This window comes from Rhinoraja longicauda, chromosome 18 (genome assembly GCF_053455715.1).
Source record: "Rhinoraja longicauda isolate Sanriku21f chromosome 18, sRhiLon1.1, whole genome shotgun sequence".
Lineage (NCBI taxonomy): Eukaryota > Metazoa > Chordata > Chondrichthyes > Rajiformes > Arhynchobatidae > Rhinoraja > Rhinoraja longicauda.
Genome location: NC_135970.1, coordinates 9,341,720 through 9,369,087, shown reverse-complemented (window position 1 = coordinate 9,369,087; position 27,368 = coordinate 9,341,720). Strand labels below are relative to the sequence as shown.

General features: G+C 46.0%; 1 protein-coding gene across 1 annotated transcript in view; it reads right to left on the bottom strand.

The window, feature by feature from the left end:
- ldlrad3 (low density lipoprotein receptor class A domain containing 3) overlaps positions 1-27,368 on the bottom strand; it is a 100,956-nt gene that overhangs the window by 9,443 nt on the left and 64,145 nt on the right. The window contains exon 5 of the mRNA XM_078415081.1: positions 1,995-2,361. Within this exon, the coding sequence (XP_078271207.1) occupies positions 1,995-2,361 (367 nt within the window). The remainder of the gene's footprint in view (positions 1-1,994; positions 2,362-27,368) is intronic.

Here is a 27,368-nt window from a genome sequence, read left to right as displayed (position 1 = left end):
TGGTGAAGTGGCTTTGACCAGCAGTTGGAGGGCATCGCCAGTGAGCCAGTGTGCCTGTGATATGAGAGAGATCTCTCAGGTGGTGGATGGGGTGATGATCAAGGAGACTATATTGGCATCAAAGACAATCCAATAGAAGCAACCATTTGATCCTGACTATGGGTGCTGTCTATATGGAGTTTGTACGAGGGATTTCTCCGGGTGCTCCGGTTTCCTCCCACACTACAAAAAAGACGTCCAGTTTTGTCGGTTAATTGGCTTTGGTAAAACTGTAAATTGTCCCTAGTGTGTCGGATAGTGTTAGTGTACAGGGATCACTGGTCGGCGTGGACTCGATGGGCCGAAGGGCCTGTTTCCGGGCTGAATCTCTAAACCTAAACACTAAAGAAGCAACATCTGGGATGCGTAGTGGTGCAGCGGGTAGAGCCGCTGCCTCACAGCTCCAGTGACACGGGTTCAATCCTGACTTCGGATTCCCCCTGCGCACACCTGCAGAGCTTTGCATATTCACACTGTGACCATGTGGGCATCCATCTGGTGCTCCGATTTCCCCCCACGTCCCAAGGTTGGGAGGTTAACGGATTGTTTATTGTACCCGTATCTCACGTTATTTATGCACATGACAATATATTTGACTTGACTTAATTGGCACAATAAATTGTCTCTGGTGTGGATGGGAATGTGTGAGTGAATCAAATGGAATGATGTAAAGGGGTATATAAAACTATCAGTGGGATAGATCGGGTAGACACTCAAAACCTTTTTCCCCAAATACTAGAGGGCAGAACCAGAGGTGAGGATAGGCACAAAATGCTGGAGTGACTCAGCAGGTCAGGCAGCATCTCTGGAGAAAAGGAATAGGTGACTTTTCGGGTCGAAATCCTTCTTCAGAGTGAAGAAGTTGCTGCCTGACCCGCTGAGTTACACCAACATTTTGTGTCTATCTTCGATGTAAACCAGCATCCTTCCTACAGACCTTGACGTGAGATGGGCAAAGTTTAAAGGAGATGTCTGAGGCAAGTTTTTTTAGAGAGTAGTGGATGCCTGAAACATGCTGCCAGAAGAGGTGGTGAAGACAGACAGATAGGTGTTTGAGAGACTTTTATATAGGCACATGGATATGCAAGGAATGGAGGGGTATGGATCACGTCCAGGCAGATGAGATTAGGTTATCCTGGCATCATGTTCGGCACAGACACTGTGGGCCGAAGGGCCTGTTTCTGTACTGTTCCATGACTGATGTTTCATTCTACCTGTACCTCACTGTACTTGTCCATAAGACACTAATCTTGACTTGACTTATTTGGCCACGGTATTTGCCCATGACGTGCTGGCGAGCAGTAGAATCTGGGGGGAATGGATGGCAATGTGTGAGTGAATAAAATGGATGGTCGTAAATAGGTGCTTGATGGTTGCAACATACTGGATGCCCTGCTTCTACGTTGCCCGTCACCACAATAGCGGACAGCACGGTGGCGCAGCAGTAGATTTGCTGCCTTGCAGTGCCAGAGACCCGGGTTCAATCCTGACTTTGGGCGCTAACTGTACAGAGTCGGTACGGTCTCCCTGTGACCTGCGTGGGCTTTCTCCGGGTGCTCTGGTTTCCTCCCACACTACAAAGATGTCCATGTTAACTGGCTTGATATAATTGTAAGTTGTCTCTAGTGTGTAGGATAGTGCAAGTGCAGGGGGATTGCTAGTCGGCGCAGACTCGGTGGGCCGAAGGGCATGTTTCTGCGCTGTATCTCTAAACTAAAAGCAATAATCTAAACACAAGACCTGCCCATAATGTACCTCATTGTTACAAACCATTTTATAGTCAGACAAGTCGTGAACAATAGCAGTGTGCAGGAAGGGACTACAGATGCTGGTTTAAACCGAAGATGCTGGAGTAACTCAGCGGGACAGGCAGCATCTCTGGAGAGAAGGGACGGGTGAGGTTTCAGGTCGAGACCCTTCTTCAGACAGTAGCGGTGTGGCAGGTTGTTGCTTACCTCTGTCCCAGCATGGCCTCGGAGTAGGAGGGGGGCACCTCCTGTGGGGTGAGGGGGTGGTGGCAGCGGGAGCTGGCGGTGAGCTGGATGCCGTTGCTGGCGTTGTAGGTGACGCTGCAGTGGTGGGCACGGTCCAGGATGACCAGGCGTGAGAGCAGCAGCGGGTGCTGCAGGCGCTGCAGGGGTGGCGTCACGTGGCCCATCAGGTTGTTGCGCTTACGGTGGTGGTGTAACACCATGGCCAGCAGCGCCATCAGCAGCACGAACACCACGGAGCTGCCGATGATGGCAAAGATCACGCTGGGATAGTAGGGGAACATCCGGATGTCCGACGTCACGTAGTCATGACCTCCGCCCAGGCTGCTGTCTGGAGTTCAGAAGTCAAAATTAGGCCATGGGAATTTGGCACTCTGCACCTTCCCCTTTAATCTATCTATTGTACTTCAGTTTCATAAGTTCATACGTAATCAGAGCAGAATTAGGCCATTCGACCCATCAAGTCTATTCCGTCATTCAATCATGGCTGGCCTCCAATAGGAGGAACAGCACCTCATATTTCGCCTGGGCAGCTTGCAGCCCAGTGGTATGAACACCGACTTCTCCAACTTTAGATAGTTCCTCTGTCCCTCTCTTCCCCTCCTCCTTCCCAGATCTCCCTCTATCTTCCTGTCTCCACCTATATCCTTCCTTTGTCCTGCCGCCCTGACATCAGTCTGAAGAAGGGTCTCGACCCGAAACGTCACCCATTCCTTCTCTCCTGAGATGCTGCCTGACCTGCTGAGTTACTCCAGCATTTTGTGAATAAATACCTTCGATTTGTACCAGCATCTGCAGTTATTTTCTTATTCAATCATGGCTGATCTATCTCTGCCTCTCAACCCCATTCTCCTGACTTCTTCCCGTACAAATCAAAAATCTGTCAATCCCCGCCTTAAAAATATCCATTGACTTGCCCTCCTCAGCCATCTGTGGCAATGAATCCCACAGATTCACCACCCTCTGACAACTAGGAAGTAAGAGCCAGGAGTCGGACAGCACAATGGGGGAATTCCAGGCAGTCATAGAGATACTTGTGCCGGGAAACTGACCCGTACCGAGACCAACCACCGCCCACTGCCATCTCCTTCTAAAACAAAGTGGCAGGATATTAGTATATGACTGGCACATACACATCATTTTAATGCAAGTTGACTCGTGCCATAACATTGCTCACATAAATCACATGACGCGCTTTTTTCCACTTTATGTTTTAGACTTTAGAGATACAGTGTGGAAACGGGCCCTTCGGCCCACTGAGTCCGTGCCGACCAGCGAACCCCGCACACTAACACTATCCTACACACTGGGGACAATTTTACCAAAGCCAGTTAACCTACAAAGCTGTATGTCTTTGAAGTGTGGGAGGAAACCGGAGCATCTAAAACCCATGCGGTCATGGGGAGAATGTACAAACTCCATACAGACAGCACCCGTAGTCAGGATCGAACCTGGGTCTCTGGGCGGTAAGGCAGGAACCTTACCACTGTGCCACCATGTCACCACATTCGGGCCACATGGTCCTGGCGCATCACTCATTCCCAATTGCTCAGGGCTGGTCAGATCCACAGCACCAGCTGACTTGCTAAGATCCTAAGACACAATCCTGGCGGCGGGCATGGTATGACTGATGTAGCATGTGGCCCTGCTCTGCAGTATTACTGAACACAAGACACTTGCTACTAAACAAAGGCCCTACTGTAAGACGACTCGGACATTCCCATGACAGGACTCAAGGTCATCACAGTTCACAGCACACAGCATCGAGAGGAAGTGTCCTGGGCCAACAGACCTCTGCTTTGGGACCCCGGAATTCTCTTGTGACGCTCAAACATCTATTGAATTGTCGTTAGACTAACTGTAGTCCAACAACCAATTAGTTCGGGAGGTTTGCCAAAAGAGTCTCTATGTTTCAAACACTTTGTACATTGTGGTGTAGCCATGTGAGCTCATTGTCTTTTCAGGATTGTAACTGCACCCTCATTTTTGGGAGCTTGATTATACAAATATTCAAACCCCTCTGTCTTTGTCAACTTTGAACTAATTGCTCATTATGTGTCGTGCTTCGATCACTGAATTGCAATGAGAGGAGCCCATTGTTAAACTTTTGACGGCTCATAAAATCATTCACTTGGAATTTAATCCAAACAAAAACAGGAAATGCCTAGCTAATAGACACATGAAAATAATGAGCTAGGCAGAAGATGTTCTGTCTCGGCATTAACTCTTGGTTCATCTGGATACATTTGCATGGTATAATTGTGAAGGGGGCAACAAAGATACAGGTACTGGTGGTTCTTAAACATCTTGAATAGGATGATAGATGCAAGGAAATGATCAACGATTAGATATGAGGAGCCATACTGATTGAAATGATTTAACACGTCGCATAAATGCTGTATGAACTGCAAGCAGATGTGTGTAATACTGAGATGCAAGGAACTGCAGACGCTGGTTTACAAAACAAACAAACCCAAAGCACTGGAGCAACTCAGTGAGTCAGGCAGCATAGACACAAAATGCTGGAGTAACTCAGCGGGTCAGGCAGCAGACACAAGATGCTGGAGCAACTCGGCGTTCAGGCAGCATAGATACAAAATGCTGGAGTAACTCAGCGGGACAGGCAACATCTCTGGAGAGAAGGAATGGGTGACGTTTTGGGTCGAGACCCTTCTTCAGACTGATTGTGGTTGGGGACGGGGTAGCGGGAAGTGAGGCGGGGGCAGGGCGAAGCCCGGCGAGAAATAGGTGGTGCAGAGGAGGATCAGTGCGAGCCGGTCTCAGAGAACTCCTGTGGGAGAGTGGAGGAGAACCTCTTCATAGCAGACATAGCAGGCATACCTTGAGAGGGATTTCACAGTGAGCTTCGGAAAGGAGATGCAAGGAACTGCAGACGCAGGTTTAAGAAACAAAAACAACACAAAGCGCTGGAGTAACTCAGCTAGTCAGGCAGCATCTCAGGAGAACATGGGGAGGTGATGTTTCGGGTCGGGACCCTTGATCAAACTGATTGTGGTGGTTTGAGGGGGGTACCTGGAAGAGATGTGGAAGCAGGATAAATACAGTGTAATAGCTATCAGCAGGGGGGGGGGGGGATCTAAACAATCACTGGTGCGAGGAAAATGAAATGATATCAGAAAACACTCTGCAGGTCAGAAAAGGTTTCAGATCAGTAAGCTTTTCTGAGAAGTTAAGCTTTTACCAGTCATTCACACCAACGGGGTGCCTCTACATCATACGTTCCCACTTCATTACTCTAGTCACTTCCTCAGACAACATTCTTGTTTGTTACATATAGCTGATCCTTCAAAAATCCACCTGGGTTCCTTTCAACTTCTCAAAATGCTCAAGTTGCTTTCCCTCCACTTCTATACTGCAGTCATCTCCCCATCACAAATATTAAATCAGGAGGCAATTTCCGGGCATTCTACTCCCCCCTCCCTCCCTCCCTCCCCCTGGCCTCCCTTTCTTAAGCACTGGAGTTAAATTTTCCATTTTCTTGTCTGATGGAATAATTCCTGAATCAAGAGAACTTAGCAGAATTACAATTGCCGGCAATTTCCTCAGTCGTCCCCTTGAAAACCCAGGGGGTAGAAAGACCTGACGGTTTTGATTACCACGATACATTCTAATGCCGTTTGGTTGTTCTCATTAACTTTAGTGAGTGCCAATCGTGGATTCATTATCAGTTTCCCTGGAGCTTCTGATACATTACCCTCTCATGACAACTGACACTGTCTCCTGTATCTGTTCAATACATTTGCCACTTCCCTCCTCTCATTTGCAATCTTACCTGCAAGCTATTTTAGATGTGAAACAGAGTGTCTTCTCTGTCATTCATATTCCCAATGTACTCCTCTCATTAATTCCTGAGACTTCCTTTCAACAATAATTGTAAAAAAAGATGTGTTGATTTTCATAACCCTTTCATTTTTGCAGTTATTACTCTTTTTACTCTTTTACTTTTCCTTACATCTCCCCTCCTCCCCTGGATCTACAAGATTCATTGTACTTTTGTGTGTATTTTCCTTCAGATTTATTAATCTTGCAGCTCTTTTGTTCACCGTGGCTATTTGTCTGGCAAGTATAGTGTCGGCCAGCACGGTGGTACAGCAGTAGAGTTGCTGCCTTCCAGTGCCAGAGACCGGGTTTGATACTGACTACGGGTGCTGTCTGTATGGTGATTGTGACCGCGTGGGTTGTCTCCAGGTGTCCCGGTTTCCTCCCACACTCCAAAGAAGTACAGGTTTGTAGGTTAATTGGCTGTGGTAATATTGTAAAATTGTCCCTAGTGTGTAGGATAGTGTTCATGTACGGGGTGATCGCTGGTCGGCATGGATTCGGTGGGCCGAAGGGCCTGTTTCCACGCTGCATTTCTAAACGAAACTAAACAAGTCCTGGCCCTTCAGGGGAGAATCAGGACATTTACTTCTGCGCATCTCTCACAGCCTCACTGAAGATGACTGTCTTCTCCTGCGGCAGTCCTTGGGGTTGAGGCTGGCTTGCTTCCACAGCAGATGTGAACAATGGAGGATGCCTGCACGTGAGAAGCTGCAGCGGACCAGGTCCGGACAGCTTGACATCTTGGTCCAACAGCGAGGAGCTCCAACGCATTTGGAGATCAGGAACAGTGGCATTGACGCTGGGGACTTGTGTACATAGGTGTGTAGAAAGGAACTGCAGATGCTGGTTTAAACCGAAGAAAGACACAAAACGATGGAGTAACTTAGCGGGACAGGCAGCATCTCTGGAGAGAAGGAATGGGTGACTTTTCGGGTTGAGACCCTCCGTACATAGGTGGGGACACAGAGACCGATGTTTCCACTCAATTTAAAACACACGCACACGTACACACACTCCTGACCATACATACATTCTGTATCTTGAATGCACACGCACGCACGCGCACACACACACACACACACACACTAAACTCAGATGTATCCTGACCATGCACATACTAATCTTGGCTCTACACACACTTAGAGGCATATCCTGAACAAATACACACACGCTCACAGAGATTCTCCGATCACACGCACGCGCACACACACACACACACACAAACACACACACACCACTGTTACCTGAGCCCACTTGCTCTCTCCCTTCCCTATGCTTGTCCTGCCCTCACCTCTAGGTCCTCCCTCTCCTAACCCCTTCCCTCAGTCCCCCTCCTACCGTAACAGGTTAATGAGAATGATGTTCTGATCTTTCCAGTTCTTTTTCTCCTCTCCTCTGTTCCCTACAATTTAATTGGGGAGGCAAATAAACCCAGTGTGGTGGGGAAATGAATACCAAGCAAATCCTGCTTTGATTAGCAGTCTAGGCCTCATTCACGTGTTTCTTGTGTTAATTAAAAAACTTAAATGTCTTTGTCGAATGGAGAAGCCAGACTAAATTCCATGTTCTTTTGATTAAGCAAAGCTATTTCTTTTCAAAGTCAAATTGGTAATTAAAAAAAATCTTAGCTCCACAACACCACTTTAATCTATTTTACCTGCATGAGATACCGAAATAATTTACTGGCCTTCAATAGACTACCTGACTCAGAGAAGGTTTATTATATAATCAAAAAGAATTGCATCAACTCTGCCTATAATATCCGAGATGATGAACAGAATGCTTTTGATGGCATTTGGAGGATTGCTTTAGGATTTTTTCTGCATTTGACAAGATGACATACATGAAAAATATTTGATCAATACATGTACTTCTATTACATTAACTATTCTCAAACATAAATTATTAAGAACATAAAAATAGAAGGAAATTCATCTTAGCTCACCTGCTAAATGACAGGCATAATCTACACCCCCACTGACACCGGTCCAGACATATAATCAGTCTGCAGGAAAACTCGGTGTAAAGTGTAGATGCAAGGAACTGCAGATGCTGCCTTACACAAAAAAGACACGAAGCATTGGAGTAACTCAGCTAGTCGGGCAGCATCTCTGGAGGACATGAAGAAGAGTCTCGACGGTAAACATTGCCTATCCATGTCCTCCAGAGATGCTGTCTGAGGCACTGAGGTATTCCAGCACCTTTTGTCAGTAAAAGGTGGTCAGGCCAAATGCAACATTTATCTAGTCCTGTGTTGGCCAGTGATTGTCCTGTTGCCCTTGAGGCTTAGCAACACAGCAAGAATCAGATAAACTGTCAAATGGGTTCACGTCCTTTACCTAGAACTGGCTGACAAGGTTCAATAGTCAATAGTCAATTTATTTGTCACATACACATAAATGTGCTGTGAAATGAAAAATTACCCGCAGTTCAACAATAAGACCAATAAGAATAATCAATAAAAATGCAATAACACATACAATCATAACCAACACCGAACAAAAGAAACATCCATCACAGTGAGTCTCCTCCAGTCACCTCCTCACTGTGACGGAAGGCCAGAATGTCATCTGCCATCTTCTCCCGCGGTCAGGCTGTTGAAGTTGCCACGTCGGGGCGGTCGGAGCTCCCGACATTGAAGCTCCCGCCGTGCGGAGAAAATCCCGCGGCCTATTCCAGATACAGATCTTCCCCAGGTAACGATTGCCCGCCTTACGTACAGCCCACAGACACAAATGATTGTTTGGGAGCAGGGTGGGATGGATTTCCAGGATGGATTTGCCAGGTGCTTCGCGGGGGCTGCCGGCATCTTCCACCGTGTGGGAACTCTGTTCACGGCACTACCTCAAAGGTCGAATTAATCGCCCTGTCTAAACCACGCGTTGTCCTTGTTTATCTTTAAATATATTGTCAAGCGACCCACATTTCCGACTTTAGAACTGGCTGGTTTACAAACAGGTTCTCTGCCTTAACCTGAAGAGCAACTACAAGTGGCTGGGCAACTCAGCATTGAAAAAACACCCAGCCTTGACTTTAAATCTATCCTCATAGTATTTGAGTATCCTCATAGTATTTGTCCAAACTGCATCTCATTTCAAAATCACTGCATCTCTCAGACCAAGAAGCGGATCCAGCCAGTCCAATTCTGCTGGAAAGAAAACAAGTCAATCACTGCAGTTCACCTCTATTTTTCCTTCCGTCCCACGTCCTTAACTTGTACGGCAACATTGTACTCAATTTGCCTCAGGGCATTACAAGGGCGGCACAGTGGTGCAGCGGTAGAGTTGCTGCCTTACAGCGCCTGGGACCCGGGTTCAATCCTGACTACGGGTGCTGTCTGTACGAAGTCTGCACGTTCTTCCTGTGACCGCGTGGGTTTTCTCCGGGTGCTCCAGTTTCCTCCCACATTCTAAAGACGTGCAGGTTTGTAGGTTAATTGCAGATGCTGGTTTACAAAAAGACACAAAGTGCTGGAATAACAGCAGGCCAGGAGGCATTCCACGGAGAACATGGAGGGACAATGTTTCAGTATACTAAATTTACTGGATCTCATTGATTTTTTCCAAATGTTGCCTCATTAGTGATCTATACAAGGTTGGAATGATTGATGTCAAAGATTGATGTCCAGAACTACTCCCAATATGTGATAATCCTCACGGTGGTGCTTGCTTTACACTTTAGCCTCATTGACCAGGTACTTAAGAAATATTTTGCTCAGCTTTATTAAGTAACTGCAGTCTGATTTTCTTCCCCTCCTTTATCATGAGATCAATTACGATTTTCTCACGCTCTATGGCATTTACTATTTCTGAACGGTTCCACAAAATGTTACATTGATCTGCAGTAAAATCGAATTGCAGATCCATATTCCCCCAGCCAAACTGATCCCTTTCTCTCTAATTGCTGTTCGCTTCATAAGAACGTAAAAATAGATGCTCCTCGTGCCTGTTCATCTCAGCTCTACTTTCCATCAATCAGGAGGGGCTGTAGAGCACTCTCCTCCAGCTCAGCTGCCCAAAGAAATCCTTCCCCATCTTGTGTTTGTTTCACTGTGCCACGCAAGCTGTGGCGTTAGTCATCGGGTTAACGACTGCGCCAACACCAAATAAACAGGGCTGCATCATTTTCCAGTCTCACTGTAACACTGCACCTCACCTTAAACAGGTGGAGTGGGACCTCCATTGTTCCCACCTCCATTGTTCAACCAGAGTCAATGCATCTGGAGGATGAGCTTCATGTTCCATGAGGGACTTATTCGCTGAACATCTGAGAGGCGAGCGTTACACTAAACATTACCGGCCCTCTATCCTACCGTACAATACCGCACACCAACTACAGCAGTTCACGGGAGAGACCTGGCAAAAATTGGACATTTCCCTTTCCCGGGAGCCATCCTCAGTAAAATGAAGATATATCAGTGATAAAATGCACAATCACCTCGAGTCACCAGCGCAGCCTGTGGCTATCTGTGGAGAAGTGTGCTTGTAAGGTTAGTAAAAGTTCCTTTGAATGAGAACAGATGGTTGATGTCACAATGGGTGACGTTTTGAGTCGAGACCCTTCTTCAGACCCTGAAGAAAGGTCTCGACCCAAAGAGTCACCCATTCCTTCTCTCCAGAGAAGGAGGGCTATCGAGTGCAAAGGTTAAGCATGCCACAAGTTTTTTGCTGCAGGTGAACATGATGGAGAAGTGCAGATATTCGTTTGTACCAAAGATGCTGAACACAAGATGCTGAAGTAACTCAGTGGGTCAGGCAGCATCTACCTTTAGTTTTTTACATTATAATTTTGGACATGTAGCCCACTGAGTCCGCGCCGACCAGTGATCCACACACACCAACACTTCCCTACACATTACGGACTATTTACAATCTTTACCGAAGCTCAAACCTGTACGTCTTTGAAATTTGGGCGCAAACTGGAGCACCCGGAGAAAACCCACTCAGGTCACAGCGAGAACGTACAAACTCCGTACAGACTGCACCCCCAGTCAAGATCGAACCTGGGTCTCTGGCGCTTTAAGGCAGCAACTCTACCACTGTGCCACCGTGCTGCCCTTGTCTTTGGAGACTGGCATGTCTAACATCAGGCAGGATGTGGATTTCAGTCATCCTTCTCCTATGGACTACATATTGCGCTCGTAACACCTTGGCAGTGAATTTTGCCTTTGCCAAGTAGCCAGGAATGATAACGAAAGTGAATGAAAAGCATACGTGGTGTCAGTATTGAACATTCTCCAGTCACATGCAGCAAAAATATCCATCCCACTACATGTCTTGAATATCAAGCAGCTCTGGGGCCACATATCATTTAATCTCCAGCTTAAATAATGTTTTGTTGACAGGTTGGCCGGTGATGACACAATGTGAGGAAACAATCTATGTGTCAGGTCAGGAGAACTCTGCTGGGTAGAGCAGTGGGGAGGTTGGCTATGTTGCTGACCATCAAGGGCTGGGTTATGGGAGTTGAGTTTAGATTAGATTATCGTCACGTGTACCGAGCGAGGTACAGTGAAAACCTTTTGTTGCATGCTAACCAGTCAGCGGGAGAACTATACATGATTACAACCGAGCTGTCCACGGTATACATGGAAAACAGTCTCCCAGCCCGCAGAAGTGGCAAGCAGCTGACGAGTCTATGAACTGGCTCAGAAATTGGTTGCATGGGGCTCCTCGGTGTAGTACCCTCCGCCACAGGTCCCTGATATAAAGGGGAATAATCTCTGCGTAGAGAGACCTCCACTGGGGATCCCTCTCATGAAAGGGTGGTGTAACGGATCGCCACTGTGTGTCCAGACAGTGGACAGGGGTGAGGAAGTGTAGGGTATGGTGACTCAAGTGAGCGGAGTTACCTTGTGTGGTGCCCACGGCTGAGCAAAGGGTGGGCAGAGGGACAGGGGGTTGAGGGAGGGGCAAGCCAAGGGTGAGGGAGCTGAGGGAGGGGCAAGCCAAGGGGGAGGGAGCTGAGGGAGGGACGGGCAGAGGAGCAGGCGCCGGGAGGGGGGCGGATGGAGGGGATAGAAACTGAGGGCCGGCTGAGGGATGAGCAGGTGGGGCGGAGGAAGGTGGGCAGCGGAAGATGGGCTGAGGGGCAAGCAGGAGGAGGGGAATGGACTGAGGGAGGGGCGAGCAGGTATTGCGTTCACCATGTTTTACAGCAACCATTGAAAAAAAGAGCAGCTCTTCTATAAAGCACAGCATAGGAAACAATTGTGACACATTGTGAATTCTGAGTCATTTCTGTCCAGGTATACTCGCTGAGGTCACAATTCTATCAGGCAGTTGTCCGCACAGAACACCACAGAGGGAGCAGCGGAGAAGATAGCGGATTCTGCCTGACGATTCTCTGTGCAGACTAGCCTCGCCTTTCAGCAGCAAGCCTCATCAATAGAGGCTCTCAAACACGCGCCAAGACCTGGCTTGGCTGTTGATGAGAAACGCTCTCCCCATCAAACCCTACGTGTGGGCAGTGTCTAACACACTGCCAGTCACCCTCAAGGTGCGTGCACAGTGGATGAGAACGTCATCTACTTTCTTCTGGACTGCATGTTGGCTGAGGTCAATGATGAATGGCACCCCGGCCACTCCCTCTTCTCCCCTCTCCCATCAGGCAAAAGGTATAGAAGTGTGGAAACACACACCTCCAGAATCAGGGACAGTTTCTTCCCAGCTGTTATCAGGCAACTGAACCATCCTACCACAACCAGAGGGCAATCCTGAACTACCATCTACCTCTTTGGTGACCCTCAGACTATCCTTGATTGGACTTTGCTGGCTTTACCTTGTACTAAATGTTGTTCCCCTATCATGTATCTATGCACTGTAAGTGGCTCGATTGTGATCATGCATTGTCTTTCTGCTGACTGATTAAACATGCAACAAAATCTTTTCACTGTACCTCGGTACCCGTGACAATAAACTAAACTGAGGGTGTCTGGAGTAGTCTTTGTCGAGAACCTGTGTCACCCAGGACTCTACCGATCGTTCCCAGGGATGCAGATGCAGGGAGATCATCAACTCAGTGAAAGATGCTCTTTGATCTGCCTGAAACGATCTCACTTCCAGTAAAGTGAGCTGCTCACAGCCAAACGCTGCACTCTGGTCTGCTCCAAGGTCATGTGATAGGCGTAGAATTAGGCCATTCGGCCCATCAAGTCTACTCCGCCATTCAATCATGGCTGATCTATCTCTCCCTCTTGACCCCATTCTCCTGCCTTCTCCGCATAACCTCTGACACCTGACATCAGGAAGAGGTGCTGAGGGAAACTACATCCAGCATTCCAGGGGGGAAAGACCACAGACCAGGCCCCCCTCTGCTGCTGAACGGGGTATTTTTAATGTCCTTCGAAGATACTGTCATTGACAGGTTTGGAGATGGACCCCGTTGCCATGTTGTAGGAATCTTTCTTAATTTTTTTAATTTTATAATTGATTACAATGCATATAACAACAACAGTAAACCCCATCCCTCCCCTTCCCTACATAATCATGAAAACAAACAAAAACAAACAAATAAATAAATAAAAATACATTTAAAAAAAACATAACTACAATGTAACAAAAAAAGACAAAAGCACAAAAACATGAGGCAAGGTAATTTTCACAAGTCAAATATTTCAGTATTTTCACTGCTGGATTCAAAGAAGGTACAAAAGCCTGTGGCATTGAGGGGATAGTTTTACTTGTCCTTAATATGCTGCAGCACTGGGTTCCATATGTTGAAGAACTTTTGAGGGTTGCCAGACAATTCATATCTCAACCTCTCTACGTGTAATATGCCCATTAATTCTCTTAACCAAGTCTCAAACTGAGGAGCAGAGTCTGATTTCCATAGTTTCAAAATACATCTGTTGGCAATTACCATACCATAAACCAAGATTGTGCGAGCATTATGGTCTAGCTTCTCAAGCGTTGTGGAATACCCGAATAGAGCAGTTTCAGGGTCCGGAGTTAAAGTGACGTTTAAAACAGTGGAGTACCATTGAAATAAAAGACACCAAAAGTTGTGAAGTTTTGGACAAGTCCAAAAGTGGTGAGCGAGTGTACCCTCAGCGGTCTTGCATCTATTACACAAAGGTGAGAGATCAGGAAAGATTTTATGCAGCTTAACCTTAGAGTAGTGTAATCTGTGTATAACCTTGAATTGAATCAGTTGTAGCCTAGAATTAATAGAACAGGATTTTATACTTTTCAGTACTTCCTTCCAGACATCGTCATCAATTTCAATGTTAAGGTCTTCTTCCCAGGTTTGTTTTATTTTTAAAGTAGATTTATCTAGTTTGTTTAAAAAGATACCTACAAACGATGAGATTAGGTTCTTTGCTTCCGGGGGACCCAGCAAAATTTTGGACAACAAGTCGTCTTCGGGCAGGGACTCAAAAAGCGAATTGTTTTGTCGAACATAATTTCTCAGCTGTAAGTACCTGAAGAATTGAGTTTTGGGCAATGAGAACTTGGATTGTAGCTGATCAAATGATGCAAAGTGTCTATTTATGTAAAGATCTTTTATTGTAACTATCCCTTTACAGCTCCATTCTTTGAATGCTGTGTCTGTAAATGATGGGGGGAAAGCGTGGTTATGCCAGATTGGGGTGTGCATTGACGTATTCGGAAGCTCACAAGCTTTCCTAATTTGGTGCCATATTCTCTGAGCATTGGACAGAGTGAAGTGATCCTCTCTAAGAGAGGTGAGAGATCTGGGTAATGAAAAAAGGAGAGCAGGGAGAGAAGTTTTTGGGGTTAAGCTTTTTTCAATCGCCAGCCAAGGTGGCAGGTCATATCCAACTCCCCGTTCATATGCATACTGCCAGTATACCATGACTCTAACATTGGCCGCCCAATAGTAATATAAAAAGCACGGTAACCCCAGTCCCCCATGTTCCCTCGTTTTTTGAAGATAAGCTTTTGAGATCCTGTGTGCTTTATATCCCCAAATAAATGGCATAATGATAGAATCGATTAACTTAAAGTAAGATTTGGGGATAAAAACAGGAACATTCTGAAATAAATACAGAAATCTCGGCAGGGAGACCATCTTTACTGCGTTCACGCGGCCAATCAAGGAAATAGGCAACGTTCTCCATTTCTCTATGTTCTCCTTTAGCGTGTTCAACCTTTCGGTAAAGTTAATTTTAAAAAGGGTCTTGGGGTTTTTAGATATTTTAATGCCCAGATATTTTATACTATCCGGATTTGTTTTAAACTGCATGTTGGCTAAGAATACAGGGTCTAATTCTGCTGTTATCGATATAAGTTCACTCTTCTGCCAGTTTATAGTGTAACCTGAGACCTCGCCAAAGGAATTAATAAGCTGGAATAGGTAAGGAACAGAATGTTCAGGGTCAGATACAAAGATGGCAATATCATCCGCATAAAGCGAAATCTTATGTTCCACCCCACCCAGTATTATCGGTTTTATAAGCGCATGCCCTCTTATGCCGATTGCCAGCGGCTCAATGGCTAACGCAAAGAGGAGCGGCGAGAGGGGGCAGCCCTGTCGCGTACCCCTCTGAAGGGCAAAAGGGGGTGACCTATCCTGGTTTGTGAGTATGGAAGCGGTGGGATGAGCATATATAAGACGTACCCAGGAAATAAAAGAGGCTCCAAGACCAAACTCTTCCAGACCAGGCCCCCCTCTGCTGCTGAACGGGGTATTTTTAATGTCCTTCAAAGATACTGTCATTGACAGGTTTGGAGATGGACCCCGTTGCCATGTTGTAAACAAATGTAAAGTTAAGGGTAGTACGGCGAATAAAAATAATACCATGCCTTTGTGTGACCTTATGTATTATGAAGAAAGTGTATTTTTGTGGTAAAAGAGTGGAGGTGACAGCATGTAATCACATGGTCTTTCTTTAATCAGAGGAATTTCATGCATGTGCTGTCAATGATCAGAGATGCGCACACACCAGTATCAGTGCTGCAGAACCATGGCAACTGGATCAAACGCAGCTGCACAATGTAATCTGGGCTGTGCAGGGCTTCACTGACCGCTCAATAAATTATTACCTGTCTCGTTGCTGCAGCCAGCCTGAGGATCTTTTAGCGACTAGCTTTGAGGAGCGACAAACGGCCGTGTCTCTCAGCACCATACTACAGGCCTGTAGGTCTCACTGGAATTCAGCCACGGGCAATGATGGACCTTGCTCGGGCGGTACAGTGAGGCGGCAGAGAGTGCTGCTGCCTCACAGTTCCATTAAGTTGGCTTCCACCCTGATCTCCGATGCTGGAATTTGTGCGTTCTACCTGTGGCTCTATAGATTCTCTGGATAAAAGGAATGGGTGACGTTTCAGGTCGAGACCCTTCTCGAAGCCAAGCGACGCCCATTCCTTCTATCCAGAGATACTGCCTGTCCCGCTGAGTAGATTCCTTCAAACGCAATGTGGGGTTAAAGGTTACCTGGGTTAGACACGAATGTAGAACCAAGGTTACCATCAGATGAGCCATGATTTTATTGAGTGGCAGAACAGGCTCTGGGGGGCGAGTGGCCTATCCTGCTCCTAACTTATGTTTATCTTTCATCTTTGCCTGGAGGTGTCGACAAAGGCTGAGGACACATCATTGGTTTAGCAATGCAATATCAGCAATTTGATAATCTGGCGAAATATTCCCTGCGTTTTAAGGCTTAAAGTTTACCACCACGCCTATTGCAAGACAACGCGTTCATTAATCAGTTTTATTCCTGCAGTTATGTGGGTGTGTGCGAAGAGAATAAACTTCTATTAGTAAAGCAGCTTTGACAACCGCAGGATGTGTCAAAGCAGTGAACAGCAACTAGTTACTTTTGATACATCACAACGAGAATTGAGTTTATTTAGTTTGTTGTCACGTGTACGGAGGTACAGTGAAAAGCTTTTGTTGTGTGCTACCCAGTCAGCGGAAAGACAATACATGATTATAATCGAGCCATTTGCAGTGTACAGATACATGATAAAGGGAATAACGTGAATAACCTTTAGTGCAAGATAAAGTCCAGTAAAGTCCGATCAAAGATAGTCTGAAGGTCTCCAATGAGGTAGATAGCAGCTCAGGACTGTTCCCCGAGTTGTTGGTAGGATGGTTCAGTTGCCTGATATCAACTGGCAAGAAACAGTAGGAAAGAACTGCAGATGCTGGTTTAAATCGAAGGTAGACACAAAATGCTGGAGTAACTCAGCAGGACAGGCAGCATCTCTGGAGAGAAGGAATAGGTGACGTTTCGGGTCAAGACCCTTCTTCAGACTAAATCAGTCTGAAGAAGGGTCTCGACCCGAAACGTCACCCATTCCTTCTCTCCAGAGATGCTGCCTGTCCCGCTGAGTTAGGCTTAAAATTTTGTGTCTACCGGCAAGAAACAGTACCTGAATCTGGAGGAATGTTGGCCAAAACATTATGTTTGCCGTGAAACGTTATAGCTTTTTCTATACCCACCCAAAATATAAAAAGCTAGAGGTGTTTCAGTTTCTTGCTTCACCCAAAATATGGCACAATTAACAAGGCAAATTTAATGCTGTACCTCTTCCTTGCTGTAGCTCCCCTGGGAACGTTAGACAGGACAGTACAGAGGGAGGTTTTTACAGGTTTGATACACACTCGCTGCCAGAGGTGGTGGTGGTGTCAGATATGATGACAGAGTTTAGAAGGGCACATAAAGAATATGGACCTAACGCAGGCAAATGGGATTAGTGAAGATGGGTAAAAAGGTCTGCATGGATGTGATGAGAGGAATTTGTTTCTGTGATGTACAACTCTATGTCTCTACACAGTCACTTGCCCACATTTAAATGTTCACGATGAGACTGTGTTTATACAAAGCTGCTGTTGCCTTTGTTGCTAAAGAGTATAAAACCTTGATATACAAATGCAAATATACAATGAAAGCAGCAAAATTCTCCAGTGATTCTCCCAAGGGATTTTCTTCCAGAATGTTTGCTCGTGCTAAATAAATACCTTTTACATCGACAACACTGGTCTTTATGTAGCTCATTCAAAGTGAGGGATCTGGATTATTCTATCTCAATCATACTTCCTTGCTATTAGTATTTGCTGCATTGCTTTACTCTGTATCTAATCTGTGCTGTGCCTGGCAATGTTCATAAGATCAGAAGTGATAGGAGTAGAATTAGGACATTCGGTCCATCAAGTCTACTCCGCCATTCAAACATGGCTGATCTATCTCTCCCACCTAACCCCATTCTCCTGCCCTCTCCCCATAACCTCTGACACCCGTTCTAATCAAGAATCTATCTTTCGCTGCCTTAAAAATATCCACTGACTTGGCCTCCACAGCCTCCTGTGGCAAAGAATTCCACAGATTCACCACCCTGGGTCAGTGCGGGAGCTTTACTCTGTATCAAACTACCTGCTTTCAGACAAAGCATAGAGTGAGCGTCACTCTGTACCTGATCCATGTTGTATATGGCCCGGTAGTATCTGACAGAACACGACAGATAGAAGGAGGAGGAGTTCACTCCATCCATTGCCACAAAGAGCATAGACATTTTTATACTTCCTCATGACATAAATGGAAGTTATTCGGCCAATTCAAGGCAGTTCACAGAACAATACCATTCCTCCATCACTTTCCCCTCTGATCTGTTCTCCTGACAATACTTTAGACTTCAGATACCACCACACACACACATGGCAATTTACAGTGACCAATTAATCTACTGACGGCGCATCTTTGTGATGTGGGAGCACCTGGAGGAAACACACAGTCATGGGGAGAATGTGCAAACTCCACACAGTTAGCATTCGTAAATCAGGATCAAGCCTAAATCGGTGGAACTCTGAGGCATCAGTTCTACTGGCTGCATCACTGTGCTGACCAGAGGATGGATGTATGTCCTAATGAAACAAAGGAATTCGGGTTGGGTTGTATAGTAGTTTACTCATGCTAGGATGATTTACTTAGTACTATCTGGCCTAGTCAGTCCTGAGGTGCTTCATCCTCAATGGACCAATAGATGTTTGAGATTGTTATATTTACAATGCAGGGCACAGTTGGACAAAATTATGCACACAGGCTCAGTTTGATCCAAAGTGGCTGGAGTTTAATACAAACATGAATTAGAATGCTGAACTATTAGATGTAGATAGTGAGTGAGGGTTTGTATTGAGCAACAGTGCAGACCTTTTGGGCTGAATGGCCTGTTTCTGTGCTGTGCCGTTGTGCCATTTCAGCTACTTTTATTTATGGCACAATAAGTAACACTGTCCATGAAGAGAGCATAAGTACAGGCAAAAACTATGATATTATACTCCTGCTTATCTCTTGCTATTCTGACGCTTGTTCCTTCCTTAGTTGTGGAGGTGGGTCACTCTCAACGAGGTGAATATGGAGAGGATGTTTCCTCTTGTCGGAGAATCTAATGCCAGAGACCACGGTTTTAAAATTACGAGGTTGCCCAATTAAGACACAGGTATAACATCTTCTACTTCTTTCAGAAGATCATCCTCTTCTTGCGTTTGAGGCAGCAGAAGTAATGTAACGCCCACCAGGCGTTGTCGAGGGCCGTGAGGTCTACCCCTCCACCAGGGGGGGCGGAAGACAGCGCAGTCGAAAATGACGTGCTGCGCTGTTTGCTGGTCTGCAGAAGATCATGAATTTACAGAACTCTCGTCCTCAGAAGTAAGGTGGGAGCAGAATCTTTGCATTTTTTTTAAAGGGATAGATAGATGCCTTAAAACACAATGTGGCATTAAAGGTTACCTGGGTTAGACGAGAATGTAGAACCAAGGTTGCAATCTGATGGGCCATGATTTTATTTTAGATTTATTTTTAGATTTAGAGATACAGCGCGAAAACAGGCCCTTCGGCCCACTGGGTCCGCGCCGCCCAGCGATCCCCGCACATTAACACTATCCTACACACACTAGGGACAATTTTTTACATTTGCCCAGCCAATTAACCTACATACCTGTACGTCTTTGGAGTGTGGGAGGAAACCGAAGATCTCGGAGAAAACCCACGCAGGTCACGGGGAGAACGTACAAACTCCGTACAGATGGCGCCCGTAGTCAGGATCGAACCTGAGTATCACGTATTTTATTGAGTGGTAGAACAGGCTTGAGGGGGCCGAGTGGCCGACTGCTGCTCCTAACTCTTATGTTTATCTTTCATCTTTGCCTGGAGGTGTCGACAAAGGCTGAGGACACATCCACTGATTTAGCAATGCAATATCAGAGATTTGATAATCTGGTGAAATATTCCTTGCATTTTAACGTTTAGAATTTACCACCAAGCCTATTGCAGGTTAACGTGTTCATTAATCAGTTTTATTCCTGCGGTTATGCAGTTGTGTCAGCAGAGAGTAAACTACTTTGACAACCGCAGTAGTGGGGACAGCAACTAGTTACTTTTGAATTGTCACAACTGGAATGTTGGCCAAAACACTATGTTTGTCGTGAAATGCAATAGCCTTTTCTATATCCACCCAAAATTAAAGAAAAAACAAGTGGCGCCTCGGGTTCAAGCCTCACCCAAAGTGTAGCACAATTAACAAGGTAAGTCTGGAGGCTGAGGAGTGACAGTGTAAATTGCTCAGCTAAGCAATTTACACTGTGCAAGAGGAAGCAGGCATCCATTTTGTGACCTATTCCTTTTGTAATTACTTTAACTCTTTCAACAGCATCAAAAGATAATTTCCAGCGTGCAACCAGGACTAGCTGATCCAGTTGATAAAATACAGGTTCTCCTGTGAACCCATCTTGACCTCTCCGTTGCTCTAATTCCCCATATCTGCTGCCCAGCTGTGCCTCAGCCGACACAAGGGGGACCTCGATCAGTCAATCTCAAAAGCGACCAAAGAAAAGACACGCAACCACTTCCATCTGTGTTCACGTTTTGTTCTAACCCTTTACGCCTTGCTGCCCAAACAGGAAAACTCCACACATCCTGCCTCATGTCCCGGCACTTCCTGGCAGTTCTGGAGTCTGCTAATCTCCCTGCTCACATACACTGGCTCAGCAGCAAAACCATTTGAATTTGATCAAGAAGTAGATCATTGTTCCTGACCAAGGGTGTGTACCTCTTTCATGCTTCTTAACAACAGAGAAGGAGGCCATTCAGCCCATTGAGCCTATGCCGGCTCTCAGAACAATCCCCTCAAATCCCACTGCCTTACTTAGTGACCAATCAGTATTTCTCTCACCTGCTTTAAGAGGAGGGTTGTTCTTAGACTGTGCTACGGAATGCTGACATCTGGTTCAGGAGCTAGTCAGTTCAGTTCGGTTTAGTTTATTGTCACGTGTACTGAGGTACCGTGAAAAGGTTTTGTTGTGTGCTAACCAGTCAGCGAAAACACAATACATGATTACAACCGAGCCATTTACAGTGTGGTGCAAGGTAAAGCCAGTAAAGTCTGATCAAAGATAGTGCGAGGGTCTCCATTGAGGTAGTTACAGTGCCCTCCATAATGTTTGGGACAAAGACCCATCATTTATTTATTTGCCTCTGTGCTCCACAATTTGAGATTTGTAATAGAAAAAAATCACACGAGGTTAAAGTGCACACTGTCAGATTTTATGAAAGGCCATTTTTGTACATTTTGGTTTCACCATGTAGATATGACAGCTCAGGACTGCTCTCTAGTTGTGGTAGGATGATTCAGTTGCTTGATCACAGCTGGAAAGAAACTGTTCCTGAATCTGGAGGTGTGCGTTTTCACACTTCTATACCTTTTGCCTGATAGGAGAGGGAAGAGGGGAGAAGAGGGAGTGGCCAGGGTGCGACTTGTCCTTGATTATGCTGCTGGCCTTGCCGAGGTAGCGTGTGGTATAAATGGAGTCAATAGATGGGAGGTTGCTTGGTGTGATGGTCTGGGCTGCGCCCACAATTTGCTGCAATTTTCTTTGCGGTCTGGGATGGAGCGGTTCCCAAACCAAGCTGTGATGCTCGATGCCAGAGCGTGTACCAGGTGGATTTCTCTCATCCTTCTAGCACGGGGTCAAGATGGGATTGTACCCACCACTACCACCCACTGGCCCAAGTTCCTGGCTCAGTGGAGGAGTCACTGACTATGCCGGGCGATCTTCTGTTATGATCTCTGCCATGTCCCCCCTCTCTGCAACTGATCACTTCCATTTGTGTGCTTAGTTTAGTTTAGTTTAGTTTAAAGATACAGCGCGGAAACAGGCCCTTCGGCCCACCGGGTCCACACCGACCAGCGATCCCCGCACATTAACACTACCCTACACACAATCAGGATGATTATGTTTACATTTAGCTTAGCTTAGCTTAGGCCCCCCTCGGTCATGGCTGCCCATGGGTGATGCATCCTAGTTGGCTGCTTGCTCCACACCTCGGCTAGAGCAGCATTGTTTGTGGCTGAAGAGACCAACGCGGGTGTGACAGTCTCTGTCGCAAAGGTCATATTTGTGCGTGGTCTCTGGTCTGTTGAAGTTTCTGCGCTCCTTTCTTACATTTATACCAAGCCAATTAACCTACAAACCTGTACGTCTTTGGAGTGTGGGAGGAAACCGAAGATTTCTTAGAAAACCCACGCAGGTCACGGGGTGAACATGCAAACTCCGTGCAGACAAGCGTTCATAGTCAGGATCGAACCCAGGTCTCCGGTGCTGTATGGCAGCAACTCGACCACTGCGCCACCGTGCCACCCAGTGCCGGCTGGCGAATAAGAGTTAAGGTTCGGGTTTCAGTTAGTGGGTGGCAGAACTGTTACCCCTCCAGTGTTTGTCCTTCTCATCAGCCAAGATTATTAACCTCACAATGTGCTAACTACCACTTGGATCCAGCACGTGATCTAATTTCTTTTGTCCGAATTCACTTTGCCTTTCTGCACACAGACAAGGGTTATATTTGAGAGTTTGTTTAAAAGATGATGTTGAAGGAGCCATCATGCTTTGTACTGAGAGGGTGGTTGCTGGCTTGGAAGGCTGGGATCAGTTATGTGCAGTTTGATGGCTCTAATTTATTTAGGGTTAGGGTTGGCTTGGACTCATAAGCATGGAATTTGCGATGGTAGGTTCAAAGGGAGTATTTGCACGAGACATGATGTTATTTCTGAACAAAGTCAGCCATCAATTCTAGATTAATTATAGAGTATATTATAATAGACGCACAGATCAATGGCGAGTACAAAATACATGTACCTATAGGCAAATAGTTAATGATTGCAACCATTTTAACATTCCGGACAAATTCATTATCATACACATTCTGTCTAAGACCCCTGAAACAGTCTGATGTGATGGTGTATTGATGTACCCAGAGGTGCCTCCCACTGACGAAGAAGAGTCTGCTCTCTCTTTATCTTAAAGGAACAATGATACCTTTTCAGTTCCTCCTGTGAAGTGGGCCCTACTGGTGAGAAAACAACCACCAGCTCAGAATAACGATGAGGCTGGCGCACAGCAAGGCACTAACTCGGCCTTGTTTAACTAGATTTATCCGCCTGCATTGGAAGCTACACAGAGCTGTGGAGAGCGAGCACTTCTGGGCATGATAAAGCTGGCTGAACATCACACAGCAGGTCGGTAATAAAGGGGAGAACTTTGCTGGCTTAAAGGCGCAGGAGTACATGCTGTGGAATGCACTGGAGCTTGGTGCATCCACTGCAAACACAGTCTAACGCTGTGGAAGGCTCACGGTCTAAGGTCCTGCACCACTGGACACTGATGGGGTTGGTCCTGTATAACAGCCTCTTAGAAACTTCACTGATACAAAGTATTATAAGGAAACACACAACTTGCTTGGTACAATGAACGAGGCAAGGTGTTTCACTTGTATTTACTGTGGATATTATGAATAAAGTATTTTTTTGGAAAATAAAAATCTGGTTTATTAAATTCTGAACTGGTCAACTTTCCCCTCTCAAAACTCAGACGGATTCTTCACTGGGTGGGTTATTCACTCCTGGTAACAACACCGTTGTTTTACTTTCATGACAGTAAAAATCCCACCACTCTGTTAAAGAGTTGATCACGTTGAGTTTCTGCACATGCTGTGTACAATACACCAACAACCAAACAAAAAACTGGCACTAAATGGAGCTGCCAGTCCGTTATCAATTATTTTAATTACTGTCAGAATTACCCCAATCTGTGAATGGGTTCACCAGTCCGTTTGGCAGTAAGTGCTTTACAAAGTATATCGGGTGTGATTCAGGTATTGGCAACAGTGCTCAAGTGGGCATTATTAGCGTTACCTACACATTAAGAACTGCAACAACAGGCTGATCCAGAAATACTCATTTTACATTGGTGTCCAGTCAGAATTATTCCTGCTTTATGGTAGCAAATTTATCTCGCACTCACTACGCACTTACAATCCTGGTACGGTAATTCTCAGAGGTTTTAATCTTACAAGATGCAGTAGCATTGTATCCATGGTGCCAGCTAAGAATGCAATGTGATTCGGGTAAACACGCAAACCTTGCAAGATTAACCCCTGGACAGCAGCATTGAACTTTGTGTGAGAGTTTGTGTGGAAGGGGCTGGTGTGTTTCGCAGCACATTGTTCGGCTGCAGCCTGATTGTGAACAAGTGGATAAGCGTGCTGATTCCTGCATACCCCCAGGTTCAATCTCGCTCTCCAGAGAAAAGTGCTGGGAAGATTTTTAAAACGTAATGAATCTGCAAACAGATTAGCCTTGTGGCCAGGAGAATACCTGCGTGGAGATCAGTGGGCTTCTAGAAATGCTTGCAGAGCTTAGTCTCCGAGGCGGGGAGAATATGCGAACCATCGCTGGGAGAAAAGAGCGCTTAGACATTTGGAAGTTACACCTACATAAACCGATTAAGCAGAGACTTTGGTCTCTACTTTCCAGCAAAGCAGCTACACTTGGGCCAAGTACATGAAGGAACACTGAACAGAGAGCACTACGTAATACTTAACCTTCCTTCCTTCCTATCAAATTGATGAAGAAATATTAGAAAGACAAAGCAGATAACATCGGACCAGAGTGTTTGTTCTGCATGTCAGGCTGGGTTATCCATTCAGGCAGACAAAATGCCAGGCAAAATGTATCACCTTAGCACCAGGGCCATCAGTTCTTGGTCCATTTGTCCTTCATATTAAGGCAAGTAGGTCATCTGTTCTCTTGTTCAGTGTGACTATTCTCACCCAGACCCATTCATACTTATTTGACTGTAGCCTAAGCAACTCTTCCAGGATGACATGGTTGCTCAGCGATAGAGTTGCTGCTTTACAGCACCAGAGACCCGTGTTCGATCCTGACTACGGGTGCTGTCTGTACGGGGTTTGTACTTTCTTCCTGTGACCGCATGGGATTTCTCCGGCTGCTCTGAATTCCTCCCACATTCCAAAGACGTACAGGTTTGTAGGTTAATTGGCTTTGGTAAAGATTGTAAATTGTCCCTGGTGTGTGTAGGATAGTGCTAGTGTGTGAGGATCGCTGGGTGGCATGGACTCAGTGGGCCGAAGGGCCTGTTTCCACGCTGTATCTCTAAACCAAACTAAGGCAATACTGTGAGGAAACAAAAACTACTGTGGATGACTCTCCATTGCCTGCCTCAAAATCCCCTCTACTGTCTGAGATATAGTCCAATTCATTCAACCGTCTAATAGCCTCACATCATTACACACAAAGCCAATCAGTTTCCCATTGCAAAACTTCGCCCTTTTGCTCCCCAGTCCCTTCTGCCTATTTCTTTACGCAAGTTCATCAAAACCTCTGTTGCCCACATCCTTTTTAAACAAGAGTATTTTTAAAGTGGAGATTGACAGGTTCGTGATTAGTAAGTGTGTCAAATGTTATGGGGAGACAGCAGGAGAATGGGGTTTGAGTGGGAAAGATAGATCAGCCATAATTGAATGGCGGAATAGATTCAATGGGCCAAATGGCCTAATTCAATAAGAGAGAAATAGTGGGGTTCAATGTTAAACATCTCACCATTAACATGCTTTGGTCCATCACTGATTAGAAATCCAACTGATCAGCCACATAAATGATCTGCTTCTTGACAATCAAAAGCCTTTCCTCTATCCACAAGGCACAAGTCAGGAGAGCAATGGAATACTCTTCACTTGCCTGAATGAGTGCAGTTCCAACTCTTCTGAACTAATAACTACCTCATCGGCGACCCTCAGACTTTCTTTGATTGGAGAGTTTACTGGCTTTACCTTGCACTAAACGCTATTCCCGTATCATGTATCTGTACACTGAGAATGGCTCAATTGAAATCATGTGTTGTCTTTCCGCTGGCTGGTTAGCGCGCAACAAAAGCTTTTCACTGTCCCTCAGTACACGTGACAATAAACTAAACTGAATTGAAGTTCAATGTCACCTGGGACAACTCAGCCTAGTGGGATGATTTACTAGTGGACCAGCTCCCAAACAACAATGAGAAGCTTGGAAGCATGGTGTCAAGTCAACACCTCTCTAATGCAGGCGATTGGCACTAGCGCAGATAGGCCTGGAGACAGAGGGATGGTGGAGCAAAATGGCGCTGAGGGATCCGGGCTAGGCCAAAAGGGCTCGTTTCTGTGCTGCATGATTCTGCGGGAAGCAATGCAGTGGTTCGGGGAGTCAGCTCACTCCCACCTTTTCAAAGTGAATGAGTGATGGGCGATAAATGCCGGCCTTGGCAGAGATGCCCACATCCTAAAATATGAGTAAAAGGTGTCTGCTTCTCTTCTTTGGTGATATTTGTGAAATTTGGGCAAAATAGCTGGTAAGAATTGAGGAGATACGTCTTGTTGAGTGCACACAGCACAGCAGCAAACCTGATGGCTGCATTGAGCTAATTATAGACCTCAGGCAAACCTCAGATGATGCTGGTCATAATTACCTGCAAGTCAGGGGGGGTTTTAATCTCATTATTATCAGACTTATACCTTCTGCTGTCCTTTTGTGAGTCAGCTAACCTCAGGCTGAACTCTATTACGAAAGTCGAACAGTCTTCTGAAATGCAATTTTGTTGAAGTTGTGTTGGGGGCTGGGGGCCCATCACCTTAGGTGGCCTTTTACGAGGAACAACTCCGACTGGTGGCTCTGGGCACCATGTGGGCATCTCCAGTTGGAGCGAGACAAGCCCCAGCCAACCGTACCCCTCCGTATCACTGACTGGGAGGCGTTCCCTCACAACGCCTGGGGTCTGTGCTGACCCAATCTGGCAGCTTTAGTGAAGCAACGGAATTCACAGGGGTCCTTGGGGCTGACGGGTTGGGCTGGGAAGCGGGCAGAGGCCCAGGACAGCTAAACAGCGGTTGCCACGGCAACTGACTGATTAAAACCGATTCTCTGCTCCTCAGCGTAATTCGATGCCAGAAAGGATTTCTGTTCTCTCAGCGGATTAACCGACACTGTAACCCAGCACCAAAATAGGATTCATTGTGTGGACAACTAACATCGCCTGGCCGCTGCAAGCCCGGCCTGTGCACAATTAAAGCAACGATCCTTAAAGAAGCAGGCAGCCAGAACCGGGCCGGAACCAAACTATGCCACAGAGCCATCAAGTACATTGATATGATAGCAAGGTCTAAATAAATTAATGGCCTGCAGATACTCAAGTCAGAGTGATTTTGAGTTT